This window comes from Pararge aegeria, chromosome 16 (genome assembly GCF_905163445.1).
Source record: "Pararge aegeria chromosome 16, ilParAegt1.1, whole genome shotgun sequence".
NCBI classification, from domain to species: Eukaryota; Metazoa; Arthropoda; class Insecta; order Lepidoptera; family Nymphalidae; genus Pararge; species Pararge aegeria.
Window position 1 is genome coordinate 12,941,608 of NC_053195.1, and position 19,477 is coordinate 12,961,084.

At 35.2% G+C, this 19,477-nt stretch overlaps 2 protein-coding genes across 4 annotated transcripts in view; one reads left to right on the top strand and one right to left on the bottom strand.

Moving 5' to 3' along the window:
• The window catches only part of LOC120630269 (supervillin-like), a 294,583-nt gene that overhangs the window by 196,973 nt on the left and 78,133 nt on the right, over positions 1 to 19,477 (bottom strand). The window lies entirely within an intron of this gene.
• Positions 4,956 to 8,163, top strand: LOC120630272. The gene is made up of 2 exons (XM_039899437.1): positions 4,956 to 5,392; positions 7,706 to 8,163. Exons 1-2 carry the CDS (start codon positions 4,988 to 4,990, stop codon positions 8,150 to 8,152), a joined length of 852 nt encoding a protein of 283 aa, XP_039755371.1. The 5' UTR covers positions 4,956 to 4,987; the 3' UTR covers positions 8,153 to 8,163.

Here is a 19,477-nt window from a genome sequence, read left to right on the forward strand (position 1 = left end):
AATAAAATAATAAAAAAAAACTATTCTGTGATTAAAGACACGAAATTATTATCATTTCCCCTGCTCTGAAAAGAGAGAAAAAGTGTATGTGGAATTTCCTAACAAAATCGTAACATAGGTGTCATGATATGGTTGCACTTCCAATAAAATAATAAAAAAAAACTATTCTGTGATTAAAGACACGAAATTATTATCATTTCCCCTGCTCTGAAAAGAGAGAAAAAGTGTATGTGGAATTTCCCAACAAAATCGTAACACAGGTGTCAAGATATGGTTGCACTTCCAATAAAATAATAAAAAAAACTATTCTGTGATTAAAGACACGAAATTATTATCATTTCCCCTGCTCTGAAAAGAGAGAAAAAGTGTATGTGGAATTTCCTAACAAAATCGTAACATAGGGTGTCATGATATGGTTGCACTTCCAATAAAATAATTAAAAAAAAACTATTCTGTGATTAAAGACAATATTACTTATTAAAAAGCTTACCAAGTATTTGAAAGTGTTTTAGGTACGTGTTCAGGTAGCGCAGAAGGCCAATCTCTCAGTATCTTACAAGAGTCAGTTTTTTTTATATGCATTTTAAAATTTATAATATTGATAATTCCTTCAAGTGTAGGTAAAAACACTAATAAAAATTATAAAAATATAAAAAAGCTATGTTTCATCTCTTATTTCAAACGTGTCTCATTGAAATATGGACCTTTTGAGTAGATAGAAACGGCAACGTTTCCTACTAGACGACGCTATAGTCGCTACAAGACTAATGTCAAATGCGTATACTAATTTCGGCATCGACGGTAGGAGAGCCGTAGCTTAATTGGTGAAAGCGCTCAGGCCTCGATTGCCCGAGAGTAGCAGGTTCAAATCCTGTCGGTTCCGAATTTTTTTACATGCATTTTAAAATTTATAATATTGATAATTCGTTCAAGTGTAGGTAAAAACACTAATAAACATTATAAAAATCTTACAAGAGATTTAAAAAATTTAGAGGAGAAGGCTAAAAAGCGTCCATCTAAACTTAATACAATGGATTCGAGGGGGGCCTAAGTTCTACAGTATGCGGGCCCTATTATCACCATTTCATGGGATTGTATTACATAATGCCTATTGTATATTTTACTCGTTCGCGTAGCAGTGTAAAGTGGTACTTAAGATAAATAATGTCCCGGTTTCGATGCGGTAATATACCACTTCCGAAAATATAATGTAGATACTAATATTTTATTGCCTTTTGGTCTAGTTGTTTTGACGGCCGATTGGCGCAGTGGGACGCTGCTTTCTGAGTCCAAAGCTGTGGATGCGATTCCCACAACTGGAAAATGTATGTGAGACGAACATGAATGTTTTTCAGTGTCTGGGTGTTTATGTACAAAACATTATAAGTATTTATGTACCTATACCTGCCATTCGTAAAAATATTTATCAGTCAACTAAGTACCCTAGGCTACGCTTATTTTGGGGCCAGATGACGTGTGTGTCGAATTAAATTTATTTATTTATTCTGTTGCTGTTTCACGCGACTTCGTCTGCGTTTGATTTTGTTTTTGGATGTGGCATTAAAATAGTTGTAGATCTAAAAAAATTAAAGTACTCATTATCGCTAAGCCTAAATGAGGGGTTTGCTGCTGTCCGCTGAGGAGTTCTGTCCTCTATCTCCAACCACAGTTTGGGCAAAATTAAACACATATTTGTATAGTTAAGTAGTATAACCTCTATAGTACAAAAATAATTATTTAAATCGTTTATAATTTGTCGGATTTAAGGTGTAAAATCGTCAAACACTCATCTCCTCTCCCAAAGGAACCGAGCTTAATGTCGAGATTAAAAAGTATCCTATATTACTTCTAACACTTCCAAGAATATGTGTACAAAGTTTCATGAGGATCGGTTAAGTAGTTTTTGCGTGAAAGCGTAACAAACAAACTTACATTGACATTTATAATATTAAGTCGGGAAGTAGGGATTTGTTTAGTAGAATAAGTTACACTACAATTCACGTGGGTTCGATTGCCAGGTAGTGCAAAAACAAATTACCTGTCAAGAAACTATCAGTACTAGTATAGGTACTATGTAGTCTCTAAAAATTAAAAAACTTTTATTCACTCTCGTAGTTTTAAGAGCACTTAAACCGTCGGTCTTCAAACAGTTATTATTACTATGATATGATAATCATCATTATCATCAACAACTTATACATGTCCCCAAGCCGGGCACAGGTCTTTGTTAATATAGTAGGGTGTTAAACTTGTTTTCAATTTCGTGTAGCCCTGTTTTAGATTTCTTGATGTTGGCAACACAGCGCGTTTTGTGTGCGACGATGTACAAAGATCGACGCAAGCGCCACCTCGGCAGCTTGTCGGCCGTTGTGACGTCAGCATCGGGTCACCAAGAGGGGGAAAAATATGGCGGCTCTGGCCTGAGGGTGGGATGACACGACGGGGCACTCTTGGCTTTGACTTCGAATAGGACGCAACCATTTTAGTATAATAAATCGAGTGTGCAAATTAAGTATCGCGGTGTGTTTAATTTTTACATTCATAATAATTTCTTCGTAGTGTTTCAGTTTTTGAACTTTTACTTTTCTACTAAGAGATACGGACTATCTGTGGCGTGCACATGCACAGAAGCACTACCTACCCTAAAATATTATACCACTCGTAAAACAGAAGGATTTTGCCATTTCCGGCCAAGTCTTTGGATCATGCCTACCCTGGTCTAAATCCTTGTGCACGCCACTGCGGACTACGGAGTTATAGCTCTGGCCCACCACACTGCTCCAATACGGATTGTCGCGCATGACAATATCATGTTATTATCGTCATAGCCCGCAGCTGTTTTTCTAACGTAATCGTACGAAACAGCCTCCTAGACCCTAGGGTATAGGAGGCTGTTTCGTACGTACACTGCCCCGCAAATGTGGTTCTAGAACCACATTTGCGGGGCAGTGTACGGAATTTCGCCGTATTGTGACGGTAGGTCAGAATACAGTTGTCACCACCACCCCTCCTCTCAAAAGTGACGTTCAAGGCGCACTATATCTGTTCTACTACTGCAATCTACTGCGATCATCAATCCGTCCGCCCATGACCGCCCGTGACCATGGACAAACCTTCCCGTTTGGAGAGGCCTTTAGTCCAGCAGTGGATTGTTATACTGATGATACGGAATTTCGTGGTAATAGCACTTCACTGGGTACGGTTGAAAAATAACCAAAAAAAGTAGGTATAAATAAATCCACTGCATGGAAAGCATATCGAGTAGCCGGGAGGGCAGCTTCTAATTTCCGTTTCGTGAACATTTTCGCATCAATCACGATCATGAGAAACCGTATGAAATTTTCGTTAGTAAATTATTTTACACCGAACCTGTAATCTGAGCTCAACTTTCATATTTTTTAATTAATAAAAATTCCAATAAACTTATTATGATAGCTTCTTTGAAATCGACTATAAAGAATATGAAAAATAAATATTTTACACCGACTTCAAAAAAAGGGTGAGTTTCTTGATGCGGTTGAACTTTTTTTTCTTTTTTGTAACAATAAGTGTGCGTTTTTTGTGTAAGTGCACACAAAAGCATAACTCAAAAGTTTGTTGCTTTACTTAACCGTCCGCTCTAATTCGACTGGATACAATATTCTCTATCGCTGGACACCTAACAATACCTAATGTAAAACATTTAAATTACTCAAAAATGCCTGAACCAACAAACAGACTTTTTTTTTATATTAATAGCGGGCAAACGAGCAAGTGGGTCACCTGATGGTAAGTGATCACCGCCGCCCATAAACATCTGCAGCACCAGAGGAGCCACCGATGCGTTGCCGGCTTTTAAGGATTTTTTTTATCCACCCCTTGAATAACCCTAGATTGTATTTTTGAGAAAACACATCAGATGGGAGATTGTTCCATAATTGGTTGGCAAGTGCGCGGTAGAAATGATCTGGTATTTCGAACAGTAGAAGAATACCAGGCATCCAGATGGTGAGGGTAGAATTTATTTCTACGACGTCAGAGAACAGGGAAGGAGGTATCAACGCAAACAACTCTTCGGAACACTCTCCATTATAGAGTCGATAGAAGAGACTTTCAAGTAATTAAGAATTTTGGGTGCACAAAACTTGGAGTGCGCTATGTTAGTTGGTAAGTTATAGTGGTAGCTTATGAGTTATACAATATGGCGTTAAAGTATAGCTGGTTCGATCTCGGCAGCACTATAAAACTCATACCCCTGTGTGTTTCTACGCAGCACGGTTACGCATCGGAACGCTAAATCGCATGACGAGCGTCTGTGTCGTTATGAAGGTATCTAGCAGTGGCGTGCATAGAGGGTATGCACAAGGTATGCAGATGATATACAATTAATAAAATCTCCAGTACAAGTTATAAAAAATAGGCATTGTAAGAGTTATAAAAAGCCTACCCTTAAGTATTTATAACTCGTACTGGAGATTTTCTTAATTTGATATCATCTGCATACCCTGTGCATAGCCTCTGTGCACGCCACTGGTATCTAGCCATGGCTAAAACCTCCCGCCAAACCTAAGAGAACTCAAATATTTTAAATTACTTATTGGCTCTGGCGGGGATCGAACCTGAGGCCTCCCAGTTAGACCACATCGCGTCACCAGGGGTGGTTCCTTAGTACCTACACCTTTTTTATAAAATCTAGATAGGTACCTACAAAAAATTTAGACAGGTAGAAAAACTAAATTCCTAACAATACTGTTACAAGTTAAACACGGCCAATGGAAGATTTTGCATTAATATAATAATAGGTATCTAAGCAATCAATTATATTGCACAATATAATTGACATAATGTGGCAGCGTTTAAGAATGACGTCAGATGTACGAACGCCGGACGAGTTTAGACTTTATTGTACAGTATTTTGTACTGCGCCGTGTACAAATTATATTGCGCAATAACTCAGTCCACAGCCCGAGGTGGGTTTGAGCGCGCGCGTGTCGTAACGTCATTCAAAATGGCGGACGCAAACACGGCTGGCATGAGCAAAGAAAGGCGGTTTCTGTTGCAGTGCATTCGTTTATACCGTGATTTACCAGCACTGTGGAATGTTAAAAGCAAAGTATACCACGTCCGTGCGAAAAAGGATATGGCTTATAAAATACTGTTACGCAAGTACCGGGAATGGTTTCCCGAAGCGACTAGAGACGACTTGAAAAGGAAGTTCAACGCATTGAGAACTAACTATCGTAAGGAATTGAGAAAACAAATGGAAGCATTGAAATCTGACACCGATCCTGTATACGAGCCGTCGTTATGGTACTATAAAGAACTGGCTTTCTTAGATGAAAAAAAAGAAACTGATTCACATGTTACTACGGATGGTACTGTTATTCTTGATGATGACGAGGGACCTAACATTGTGAGTATCATCGTCCTCTGGCCATTGGCTCAGCCGATTTAACGATAGAGAAGTGGAGAGCCATGCTGCTCCTAACAGCCAGGATTTTACAATTATTATCACTTGTTAGTGATTATAAGTGGGAGTATTTCCATAGCACGTATCATAAACTTGTATCCATACTTATATTATGAACTAGCTCCGGTTTCCTTAGCGTTTATAAAATCCCGCGGTAACCGTTTATCTATTTAGGATAATAGAGTCTTATTATATACGTTTCTAGAAAGCAAGATCTCTTCAAGATGGGTTTGACTTGGAGTCGTACTAATGTATCAAAGGCGTTTTTCAATCATCAAGTCACTAATACCTTAGAGCTTTTATTGGATTAAAAGTATCCTAAGTTCGTTTCAAGGATGCAAGGTATATATGTGCCAAATTCTATGGAGATCGGTGCAATGTTTGCGCTAAAAATAGGTGACAAACTAATAAATAAATAGCGCATTTATAATATTAGTGGGGATACGGTAGTGTGTCTTTTTTTTATTTGTTAACTTGAGATGTTGATAAATATTAGCAAAAGATAGCTGACGTCCTTGGAAGGAACATAGAATGCTTCAAACTCTCTGGCATGGTCTCGAATATCACTGGTGTAGTAAAACTTAAAGCATTAATTTCTGCATTTAGAAATTTGGAAGCAGCTTTCCAAATAAGGTACCTATTCCAATTTATTTTTCTGCTGCATGAAAAGTCCGCAACAGAATTAATGGATTCCGCAATCGTTCCGCGCCGCTTTCATTCGATAGAGGATACTTTTTGTACACCAAACTATTATTTTAATTTTCTTTATTATTTTTACCGAGGAATTGTAGACATTCGAAAGATTAACTGGGTCACTGTTGTGAGACGAAAATGTCGCCGTATTTAAGTGAGATTCATCTTTTAATTTATTGAAAACGATTTTTTTACTTTGATTTCTTTTTTTCTAAGGCATGTTTTCTGCGAAAATTGAAATAATATGTGTAGACAACTATGCTCGGTCGCATAAAAAAAAAATCATCGTCTATACCTACCAACCTCACGAGGGTCACACCTACAATAACCTTTCAATTTCTCCCAGTGACGCGCGTGTAATGAAATTTCACGCTATAAATATGTACCATTTAAAAGTGCGTGTCCTTGTGTATAGGATTAGTACAGATGCATATATACCAGATAGAATAAAGTCAAATGTGCGTTACAGAATTATTATGCAGTGTTGTATCACATTTTAACTAACAGCTCTTTTCAATAAATGCCTTAGTACAAGATTTGCTCGCTCAAAATCGAGCAGTCCTTTTCGAGTAGTACTTGAAATCGAAATACTTGAACATCAGAGTAAAATTGATCTTATTTGCATCGCGTTAAAGCTCAAATTTGACGACAATTCTTTGGCTCGGGCTTTCGACACAATGTTTGAAAAACAAAAAAAAATCAAACAGTATTTTGCTTTGATTAAAAACCATACAGAGTTTGATATGCGAAAAAGACTCCTCGATTATGAGCGAGTAAAACTCGTATCTACTAACGTTTGTGAAACAAAAATCAAAATAACAGGATTTGCGACTCTAAAGCAAGTGACATTTTACTTTATCGATGCAATGTCTTAACTGCGAAAACGACCCCTCGGTTGCGAACGAGCAAATCTTGTAGTAAGACTACTGAGTGTTAAACAATAACCAATGCATAACATTTCCGACGTTATGTCACCTTTATTGGTAAGGCAATAGTACTTATTTTATTTTATATACATTCGTTCAAGATACAACCATTACATAATATAACCAACATACTTGAATATTAATAGCACGACTGAGTTAATAAACGATAGGTTACTTGCACAAACTATCTTTATGTTAGCAAAGAGAAGTAGAATTTCATTCAGTTTAATCAAAACACAAAACAAAAAGTTACTACATGGCTACTTAAGTAAAGTAGCCATGTAGTAACTTTTTGTTTTTACTAAACATTAAATATTGGATAGATCAGTTACTTTGCGGAATTCTATGATAAAGGTGCAATTAACATTAAGGTTTATTTGCTATAATCCTCGAAAAGCAGGAGAATCTGAACGGTATGATTTATAATTTCGACAATATTTATACTCCACACAAAACAGATCTTCCGAAATGTACACCACGCACGATTCGCCCCGACAACGGAGGATCCTCATATGTTGATAATAGAATGAGGAAATCTTAGCAAATAAAGTTTAATGATCATTATAGAAATTTAGACAAAGGCTATTTAATGATTTCAATTTTATTGGTATGTAATAAATCCTTGCTATATATCTAGGAAAGTCATGCCTCAACATCTGCCATGAGAGATTCTACGCCCCGTGACATGACTCCACGTCCTGTCAAAAAGAAACACCAACACAACTTACATGATGATCAGAAGCTAATGAATTTGGAAAATGAGAATCTCAGCGATAGAAAAGACGAATACTACCACTGGGCTATGGCTTGTGCTGCTGATCTACGTAAAATGGAACGAACTCAACAGCTCTTCGCTAAGAAAGCGATCGCAGAAATACTAATGGAGGGCCAATTGGGAGAGCTGAACCGTTTCTCTGTTAAAGTAAATGAATCTCAAGTTTATAGCCAAAATAGCCAATCTCCAGCTGGGCATTTTAGCTCTACGCCGTCATCTTCGTATATTCCCTGTGAGATGGATTGCGAAACTAAAGTTTTGGTACGAAACCCATTGGGACACGTCGAATCCTTTATTGTAGAACAATAAAAAATTAAATTCTTTTTAATTGTTTTAATACCTTTTAGAATTAGACGAAGAAGAAAATTAAATAGTTCAAATCGCAACTCGCATCGTTAACTATGAGTAGTCATCGAAACAAAAGTGAAAGATTTCGCAAAATTTAAGCAAAATCGGTTGAGTAGAACTCTCAATATATCTCAATCTTAACTTCACGAGAACGGTTCAGGAAGCAGAGTTATTTTAATAAAATAATCCATGACTAACAAGAAAGTATCAAATAGCATTAAGAATAAGAACTTAAAAGCCCCCAAACGTATTTGAGAGTTCCCAAGTTTGCCATAAAGCGAAGAAGATATATTAAGCCCTCGATACACAACTTGAAAATGCAGCCACCTGCTACCGTAACCGTTAAGATATTCAATTACCAAGTCGCTGTAAAAGTTGTACCGAATACCGACAAGCGGCAGGAAATAGAGCCACGAACTCATAAAATTTTCAGGATACTTCCCTATTTTGGGTTATAGTTAGGCCTAGCTCACATCAATATTACATTTATGTTTTTTCATTTTTTGTTTAGTTTTTAAGATTTGTTGTTGTGACCTGTTGATTGTCCCTTAAATAAATAAACAAATAAATCAACAGGGTTGGTGCCGAACTTTACCAACAAGGCAATTAATTGTTGTTTCATTTTATTTTTTCAAACGATCGTTGTTAGAATTGTACTTAGTTAGATCGACAGCTTAGTGTTTAATTAAACAGATCAATGTAACTAAAATCTGACCTAATCGCGAATATTTTTTTTAATGACTAGCCAATAAGTTAATATTTCAGCATGTCATTTTGTTGATTAAAAGCGGCTACCGAAAGTTAGCTTTGGGCTTTTTTTAGTCCATTCGCTATTAATTTTCTCTTATCTAATATAGGTGACAAGTAATAGTGTGTGGACATTAGTCGCGCTACTTACGTGAAAACGACAATAAATAAATAAATAAGCACATTATTTATTTTAAATCGAATTTTGTATAACTCTGCCACTAACTATTTTCTTTCTTTCTTTCTTATACAGACATTATTATAATATACGTCATAAAGATCGTTAAGACGATCAAAAATCGCTAAACTTACGCTATAATATGAAGAAGGTAATAAGGACGCGAATAATTATTATGATCCTAGAGTCGCTGAAATGCGGTTAGCAGATTGGAAATGTTAAATGCTATATAAAGGGCAAATTAAGAACAACTTTATTCGAATAGGTTTTTATAATATACTTTGAGGCGTTAATATAATTTTTTTTACATTGCAGTGATATGATAAAGATTTTAGTATATTCCTACGCTTTATTTAAAAAACAAAGCTACAGGCTCCGTACTATAATATAGGTCTGGTCGATTCTGAGATTGGCTGGTGCGTTCCTAAGCCTGTTGGACATGGCTTAAACTATTAAGTATGGCGACTACGTTCTCAGGAATGTCTATAACTTGCGACTGGCCTGGGAAATATTGATATCAGCCTAGAAATACAAACTTGGTAACTATAACTGCCTATTAATCTCTGAATTTAATGCAGACGCAAGAAGATGCTTTTAGACGTACCTTTATAGGTTTGCATAATGCTACAAATAACTTCCGACTATTCAATAGTCCATATATTTAGCGACAATTTTTCAACAACAGCAATCTCAATCTAGCACATACCACCACAAGGTGTTTTGGCGTGTTGTGTCATATTTTCAGCTCTTATTACAAAATTAATGTAGATATTGGACGAATAATTTTATTTAATTATTGATTTAAACTGCAGAAAAATCCACACGTTTCCATACATTAATACGATAAGGTATTTTAAGTGTCTGATTAGTTAGTGCTTTTCTTATTATTATAATTGTTAATCTTAATAATAATTTACACATTACTTTGCATTCATTCACAACACACCTAATATACATCTACATACACATATAACCACTATAGACATACTTGCGTGCTATAATTATATACTTTATATTAAATGTCTTTTGGTTGAAATCTCTCACCATTTGCTCGTTGTGTAATTTTACCTGTATAATTGAGGATGGCTGACTTTTGGAACACAGTTTATACTATACTTTATACTAGAATAATTCAGTGGTTAATTGGATTGTTTTACATGTAAAATGTACCTACCTAATAACTTTAACCTAGAAATAATAGAAATCTTAATAATTTGTGAAGTTTTTACATATTTGTTGTCGCTATGTGTACAATAGGTATATTAATTAAATAAATAAATCTCTTCCACTGTATACACCTACGGTCTACAGAAAGGGATATATTATAGAAATTAGTTTCTTAGACAACATCATCGCGTATTTATTCTTTCTCAACTTACTTTGGTACTAAATAAATTGGAGAATATATCCTTGGAAGTTATTCGATGAAATATGATGAATCTTTTTGAGCATGGGCTGTTTGTAATAAGTCTACCACCATTCGTGTTTTTATAACGATTACAAAGTGGGTCACCCGATGTTACATGTCTGTAAAGCCATTTAACTGAAGCGTAAAAACACTAGAATGCTATAAAGCATATTTATTTTCATTCGAGAAAATCCATTTAATGGAAAACAGCTGAACAAAATTCCAAACTAAATTGAGATATAAAAGTACCTAGTGCTTAGGCCTGTCATATGATTTAATAAATTTGGTTACAGCCGTATTATAAACATGATTTACTTCTTTATTCACCATGTATTTTAACAAAGTTTATAACAATAATATAACGAAATCCGCGTAAACCTGTATGCAAATTTTCCATAATGCATGTTTTCAACGGACGGCCGACTGGCGCAGTGGGCAGCGACCCTGCTTTCTGAGTCCAAGGCCGTGGGTTCGATTCCCACAACTGGAAAATGTTTTTGTGATGAGCATTAAGTGTTTTTCAGTGTCTGGGTGTTTATATGTATTTTCTAAGTATTTATGTATATATAATTCATAAAAATTTTCATCACTCATCTTAGTACCCATATCACAAGCTACGCTTACTTTGGGGCTAGGTGGCGATGTGTGTATTGTCGTAGTATATTTATTTATATTTATTTATATTCAAACAATGGCATATCTATAACCGAACATTATATGAAAAAGGTACTTTCGTATTAATCTAAATAATTACATATTACCAAAAATAAAAACGGTTAAACTGCAGTTATATAATACCTAGATTCGTCTAATACGTTAACAAGGTCAAATAGTATTACATCGTGGGTAGATTAAAAACACATTGATATAGACGATGAATCATCAGACAGACTCAGATGTCAGATCGAATGTTGCGGCAAACCTCGTCAAGTCATTAGTCACACTTTTTGCAATAAGCACCAAACAAAAAGTTAAGTGATTCTTTAATTTAACGCCCATCTACTTGTATTACTTTAATTTGTTTTGATTAAAGGAATTAAGGCCCAAAAGAAGCTTAAAAAAGTGGTTGAGAGAAGTAACTTTTTGTTCATTCGTACTAATTAATTGTCTATTTGCCGTAAAAAATTAAAATCTACAAAAATTGTGAAATGTTTGGTTTTTCTAAATCTTCTTTCATAATGATGTAAAAAAGAAACGAGACCACAAATTTTTCAGTGGCATTGCATTCGTTCATTAGTTTTTTTTTTAATTCTCAAATATGTCCCATAATTTGACCGAAAAAATTACAAAAAATATTTTAAACGTTTTTTTTTGACAAATGATTTTAATAGTTATGTTTTAATAGTTCTCCTTATAAGTTTGAATTTTGAAAGATTCGTAGGATTATCAAGTAATCATAAAGTTCTTTTTAAAAATCAGAAAGTCAAAGTTTTTGAAATGAAAACTGTTTTAGTGCGTGTTCTAGAAATTAAAATAGTAAGTACCAACAGACTGCAGACTATGCAATAAAATTCGGGAACAACTTCGAGATCGATAGCAGACTACAGGCTCGAGGTACACGTAGTATGAATCAAACCCAAAGACTGGAAAGGAAATGAGAAAATTTTCCACACTTTTAATAGGGTTATCAATCAAAGGAAGAGGTGTAGCTGTCTTAACAGTCTAGCGTAGTTTCTCTGCTAGTATTAATTCGTTTTCATTATAAAGTTTTAAAATCAAGTCCCTTGTGTTAAAATTCTTTTCTTCCCTTGGATTAACCACGGTTGAACATGCTAACCAATATAATCCCTACTTATATTATAAATGTCAATGCAAGTTTGTTTGTTACGCTTTCACGCAAAAAGTACTTAACCGATCCTCATGAAACTTTGTACACATATTCTTGGAAGTGTTAGAAGTAATATAGGATACTTTTTATACCGACATTAAGCTCGGTTCCTTTGGGAGAGGGGATGAAAGTGCTTGACGATTTTACACCATAACTCCGACAAATTATAACCGATTTTAATAATATTTTTTGTACTATAGAGGTTATAATATGTGTATAATTTTGCCCAAACTGTGGTTGGAGATGAAGGACAAAACTCCTCAGCGGACAGCAGCAAACCCCCCTCAAGGCTAAGCGATACTGAATACTTTAACAGACGAAGACGAAGTCGCCGGCAACAGCTAGTAATAGATATAGAATTCACAGAATGAAGAATACACAGCAACCTTGTACACGACTCATATTGAAGCTTAAAACTCAAAACCAGTCCACTTTAGTAGTGTTTCTCGAACAGGCTAGCGGCTTATTTTACATCTCATCTTCTAAACGTTTACCATAAAATGAGGAAATGACAAAAATTTTGTGACCTAGCAACATTCAGCAGGGCCTTTTCACTGTTTTTCGCACACAATGCACTTCATTCTTTAATGGGTTGATGAGGGTTCTGTATTTTCTTAGTATTATAATGGAATAGATACGAGTATATTGTAATAGATAAACTATAGTTACCTTAGTGCCAGCGTCATCATCATCATCATATCTAATGACGACCACTGCTAGACATGGGTCTTTTAGGGACTAAAAATTTCCTAGGTTTGGGCCGTTTGTTTTAAGTAACTCCTTATAAGTCGTTTGTCCACCAAGTTGATAGTCAACCAACGCTGCGTTTACCGGTTTTTACAGTGCATAATATACGAATATTGTAGTAACTTACTCTCGACTTTTTAAAAGAGGTTTTTTTTATGTAAGTGTGTTATTTTCTTAACAATTTGAAATAAAACTTTACCCTAAAGAGTAAAAAAAAGATTGTTTACATTATAAGACAGGTAAGAAGAAAAATAGACGATACCTACATGAATCGATTCGCCATGATCGAATTTCGCGTAAATCGAATGTCATATCAGTAGGCTTGGCATCCATTTGCATGGGTAACGGTAACGCGAGGTCGTCGACCGACCGCGAAGGCCATGGGGAGTGACGTCACTGGCCACGGCCGGAGGAAAATTATACCATGGCACCGCAGTCCCCTTTCTTGGTGAATCATCCTAGAGAGGTATGTGACCGCGCTTAATAAATATGGTTTGATGTGTGATTAATTGACGTTTTTGAATTATTATTCTATATTGGTCACGCAAAGACAATCTTTAAATGTTATTTTATAATAATTATTTATTTATAAAACCTAATTTACTATAATACCCAACAACCACACGAATTTCCACAGTAGTATTTATGGGGCACGTTTATTTTATTTATTTTTTTGCTGGATAATATGCTTACCGAGAGGAATGCGTTATCTAAAATCCACGCACGCTCCACAAGATTATCGGAGCATCCTCAGGAGATATTGTGAAGATGTAGATATATTAGTATATATATATTATTAATAATAATAACAATAATATTTTTTTATTAGCTAACTATGACCCATTAAATCATGTTGATAATACCTATTGTTTTAAGGTGGGATCAAGTCAATTTTTTTTGCATGATCTGTTCGCATTCGGCATTTTCTGATCATTTAATGAAACACCTGAGCACAATATAAATCAAAAATTAGAATATAATGGGAGTGATCCGTCTGATCCTATCTTATTTCATTATTTGTCCGTTCAAGTAAAAGGTGAATTAACGTTATATTTTTTTAGTTTCTTTAATGATTTATTAAATCGAGGTACACGGCCAGTTTTTTCGAATATGACAATCGTTAAGGTAAGGAAATTAAGCATCAAATTATAATTTACATTAAATTAATGGAGCTCCCCGTTTAGCATAACTTGGCATAAAATCTTTATCACGACACTAGTAGTAAAACAATATCAACTGCTAAGAAGCTGCATAAATTAAATTAAAAACTCCATGCATAAAATTTCAATTTAAAAAATTATATTATAACTATTTCATATAGCATAAAAATATCAAATAACGATGTTGAAATTTCCAAAGGTTTCCACAGCGTGAATATAATTTCTGTGTTTCGGATATTAAATTTAAAACTACAAATATGAAATGTTCCGCAAAAATTTAATTTAATTAAGTACGGTTGTTATAAATGCTGAGTATAAATGAAATGTCATTATAATTTAAATATTCTTTAACGAACACTTATGCTATTTATACAAAGCTAAGCCCAAGGGCGATGGTGTTTATTTAATAATTCAGCCCGAGTGCCATCGTTTCTACTCAACAAAAAAATATAACGACACTCATTCGATACACGGGGTATCGTATCAAACAGCGATACTAGTATTTATCGAAATGAATCAATGTGTTAAAAATGTTGTAATTTTAATTTATTAGGAATAGTGTGGCAATATTAATACTAACCTTTAATAAATATTACTCATTAAGGAACCTCCTATTTTAACTAGTATATGATGCTATGGAAGAGCAGATCCGACCGCCTGCCACAAGCACTAGAACTATTTAGATTAGGTCAGGTCAGGTTATTTTAGTATATTAGGGGTCGTCATCATCTCAACCCATTATCGGCCTGTTACAAAGGACGGGTCTTCTCCCACAATGAGAAGAGGTTATTTAAGGGTTGAACGACATTAAATTAAATTAAATTTTTAGGGAAGACTAAAATTTGGTTAACTAGACGCATGACCTGTCATTGTTTGCATTACATTTAAACCGCGGAGAAATTAGTCGCATTGTATGGTCAGGCGCGAGGTTAAATGATAAAAAAAACCTCTACGATGTCAGAGTGGACAAGGCAGGCATATCAGACTTGTACGGCGATTTGAGCCATACAGTTCAAAAATAATAAATACATATAAAAAGGGACCATCCTGATCTGAATTATTAAAATGTGATTATTTTTCAGTGCTAAAGTAACATTGTTGCAACGAGCGACGACGCGACGGTGCGATATTTAAAATGATAATGAATCCGGTTACATTAAACAAACAGAACAACGACTAGTTCAATATAACTTCAACAAACGAATTCAGATGGAATATGGAAATCTATCCATGCGTGATAAATCCACAGTCTGTTTGTTTGACATAATAAAAAGTTTGCGAAACAGAGTTTAAAATAAAATGTCCCGCTCGCTAAATTTTTCTGTATTGCGATGGTTTTAGTCCGACGAATAAATCTATACTAATATTATCGCGTCGCAATAATTGGTTGTATGTTGGTAATCGAAGAATTTTTTTGAATTTACTTATTCATACGCGGTTACAAACCTATTTTATCCTAAAGTAACTTATGATATTTTCTATTTCAGTAATAAGGTTTCAACTTGGAATGTATGCAAACAACATTACCTCGGTTAATAAGCCACATTAACGCATTTCACGTCGAAAAATAATTAAAAAAAAAATATTCCGTCGGTGATGGAAGGCCGAGAGCGGGAGGGTGTTTCTTCTCCATCTCTCTTGCTATAAGTACCTTCTAAGGACTAAGGAGGGGGATGGAAACGGGGTTTTCCATCACCCACCCAGTACGGTCCCTCAGTTGGCTGGCGTGGCATAGTGCTGTTCCAGCACTCCTCTAACTTACTAAACCGGGCCTGCCTCGGCAGATAACAGTTGGCGGACTCGCGGTTGTGTGCGAAATCGTCCCCGTGGCTCCGTAGTCAAGCGGTGAGAAGGAACTATGTGGGGTTTTAGTCAGTAAGTCTGTTAGATGCTCCGCGCCTCCTCGTGGCGCGAGTGTATCCAAGATATTACGATGAAATGTTTTTTATTCTTTTAATAGAATTAAATTACCCTCTCAGTACAAAACCCGGAAAACAACGAGCGTGAATTGTTAATTTTACTTCCCTCGAATTTACAAAGAAGACGTTTTTCACTTCGCACTAATATTATAAACTAACTATTCCCTGCGATTTCGTCCGCCTTTTACTTTTACCAGCAGTTTTTCCGGGACAAATATCATCCCATATACACAACAACTATGTCTATCTCCAGGATGCCCTTGTACATGTGTGCCCATAAAAATCCGAACATAAGTTGTGCCAAACATAGGTAAGTAACAAACAAACAGATACTTTCGCACTTATAATATTAGTAAGGATGTTAATGCGAGTTTTTGTTGTGCTTCAACTCTTTACTTCTCAACCGATCATCAAGCAATTTGCAGACACGATGACAGAGGTAAGAAGGAACGTAAAGGAAGGACGTAGGCAGTGGCGTGCATAGAGGGTATGCAAAGGGTATGCAGATGGCATAAAATGAAGAAAATCTCCTGTCTGTGATATAAAAAACTTAAGGATAGGCATTGTTAGAGTTATAAAAAGCCTACCTTTAAGTATTTATAACTCGTACTAGAGATTTTCTTCATTTTATGTCATCTGCATACCCTGTGCATACCCTTTATGCACGCCACTGGACGTAGGGTACTGTTTATCTAATATCAAATAACTTTTAGAAAAAAGAATCATCAAATATACCTAACATCAACTGAAGCCGCGAGCAAAATTACTTTAAAAGTAGTTTTACTTATATGCTAAATTGCTTAACTATGCTTAACTGGTAAAAAAATAATAGCCAATATAAAAATACCGATTTTCACAGACAAGCTTCCATTCCGAATATCGATTCCAGCTAAGTCCAGACTGGAGACTTTTGCACCACACTCATATAGGTAGTTTTATGCTAGTGGCTACGTCGTAAGTGCATATTAAGCAAATAGTCTTTGAAACGCTCGTCTACCAAAAGTTTAAAGTTAGTAACCATAGATATTTTACATTACTTTACTAAGTTGGACTTTGATCAAACGCTTCTTAAAAATTCAAAGAGCGATTAACTTTCCTGAAGGACGCCTTTGGCAAAAAATCATTTAAGAAAGTAGACACTTTAATTTGTAATTGTATCTTATTAACCATCATTTTATGCATATATATATATATATATATATTAAACTGCTTAATAGTTTGTTTGTATGTTGGAACACAATAATCAAAAACTTCCAGTTTGATTTTACAGTTATTTGCATTCATTCGATGTAGATAAATGATTACTTATAATTCCAAAAATACGTATTATATACTTATTTCAGTTATTTTACTTAGAAATATCATTAAAAATTCACAAATCTAATGAATAAAAGCTCGTACCAAATTACCATGTTTTTGTGTGTGCGTATGAACGTGTGTGAATTATTGTATCAAGGAAATTATCTGGGACCATCAACTTATTTCTTTTGCCGTTGTAATCCGTGAACCCATTTGACCTAAAGTAACACAGGTAAAATTATGGTTGTCACTGCGTATTCTTTAACTTTGTGCAGTTTTTATAAAAGTATAGATGTTAAGAAAAAGTTTTAGAACGAAGGCATTTTATGATATATGGATACACAATACTGAAAAGCTTTTGTTACACAACTTTTTAAGATAAAGCTGTGATATGTAAAAGAAAACGCGCGTAAAACCACGAGCCCTACATATACAGACATACTTTCATTTAGGCTAGATTTTCTGCAACAAAGGTAGTGTCAAGACAATTTATCATGGGATTTTTCTGTGGAGACATTTTTGGAATACGACCGTAATACCAGCTAATAATATTATAGTGCTGGAGAAAACGTTCTTTGTGCGTTTGCTCCAGTTTCGAGGCTTACGTTGTGTAACCTATTTTTATTAAATTTGGCCGTGTCACGGCGACCCTTCTATTCATACATTTACTGTACGTACCAACATTGAATGTATCAAATCCAGCGGGCCTATATGTACAATGTGGATTACTTTTAACTACACATACATTTATTTTAATGTAATCAGTGGCGTACAAAATCACTGCCTACCCGACAATTTTTATACGACCCATTATATTATTTTCATTTGGTGCCATCCTTCTGCTTTATGACGACCGATAACGGAGTGCGCGTCATTGATCATCATTCTGCTACTAGTGTTTCAATTCTAGGCACAGGTTCTCAATACGCTCAGGGTGGGGATGATGCTATCAAAAATCAACATTTTGCACTCTGTTTCCCAGTGCCTATAATCAGCTTGGTTGACAACTGAGGATACAAAGCTGTTTAATTTTAAAACCTTTAATGACTACTATATATAGTTTCATAGCTACCAATGCACACAATAGATCTGCAAGTAGAGGAAGAAGGCCAAAAAAATTAACTGGATGAAACATTATGTCATAATGTAATCATGAACACATATCTGATAACGCTCTCAATAAAACCACTCGAAATGTAGGTTAGTTTGTCGTATCTAAAGTTAGGTGCACGCAGAAATACATCGCGCTCCATTTAGAAATCGACAAACAGTCGTGCATAGTTAATGCTAATGGAAATAACGAACGGTTTGATTGTAGAACAGTTCTTGTAATTTGTAAATGGCGAACGTAAGTTAAATAATTGTTTCGGAATAAGAATAGTAAGTATCGCCCCAGAGGAAATAAGATTGTTTTGAATATGCTAATGGATAGAACAAATGGTTTGAATGTATAGATGTTCTTGCCAGTTGTAAATCGCATACAGAAGTCACGGTTTTAGTTTACAGACGAGATCTTGTTAATTGAAAATGGCGTACGGAAATTAAATAATTGTTTCGGAAGTTTGAATAGTAGGTAAGGATAGTCAGACCGGAAATATAATTGTTTTCAATGGAATATCATCATCATCATCATCACATCAACCCATTAACGGCCCACTACAGAGCACGGGTCTCTTCTCACAATGAGAAGGGGTTAAAGTCCTAGTCCACCACGCCAAAGGCTGTGTGGAGTCCACGATTGGTGGACTCCACACACCCTTTAGAACATTATGTAGCACTCTCATGCAGGTTTCCTCAGAATATTTTCCTTCTCAGTTGAAAAAAAAAGCAATAATTTTGTACCCCTTTTTACGAAAATTGCGCGGACGGAGGTGTATGAAATTTCCCACACTCACAGTTGTTACAGAGAAGGAGTGCAGAATACTAATATTTTTCCTAAATTATGACATTTAGGATTATGATCACTACATTCAAAAAATTAAAAAGCATTACATAAACGT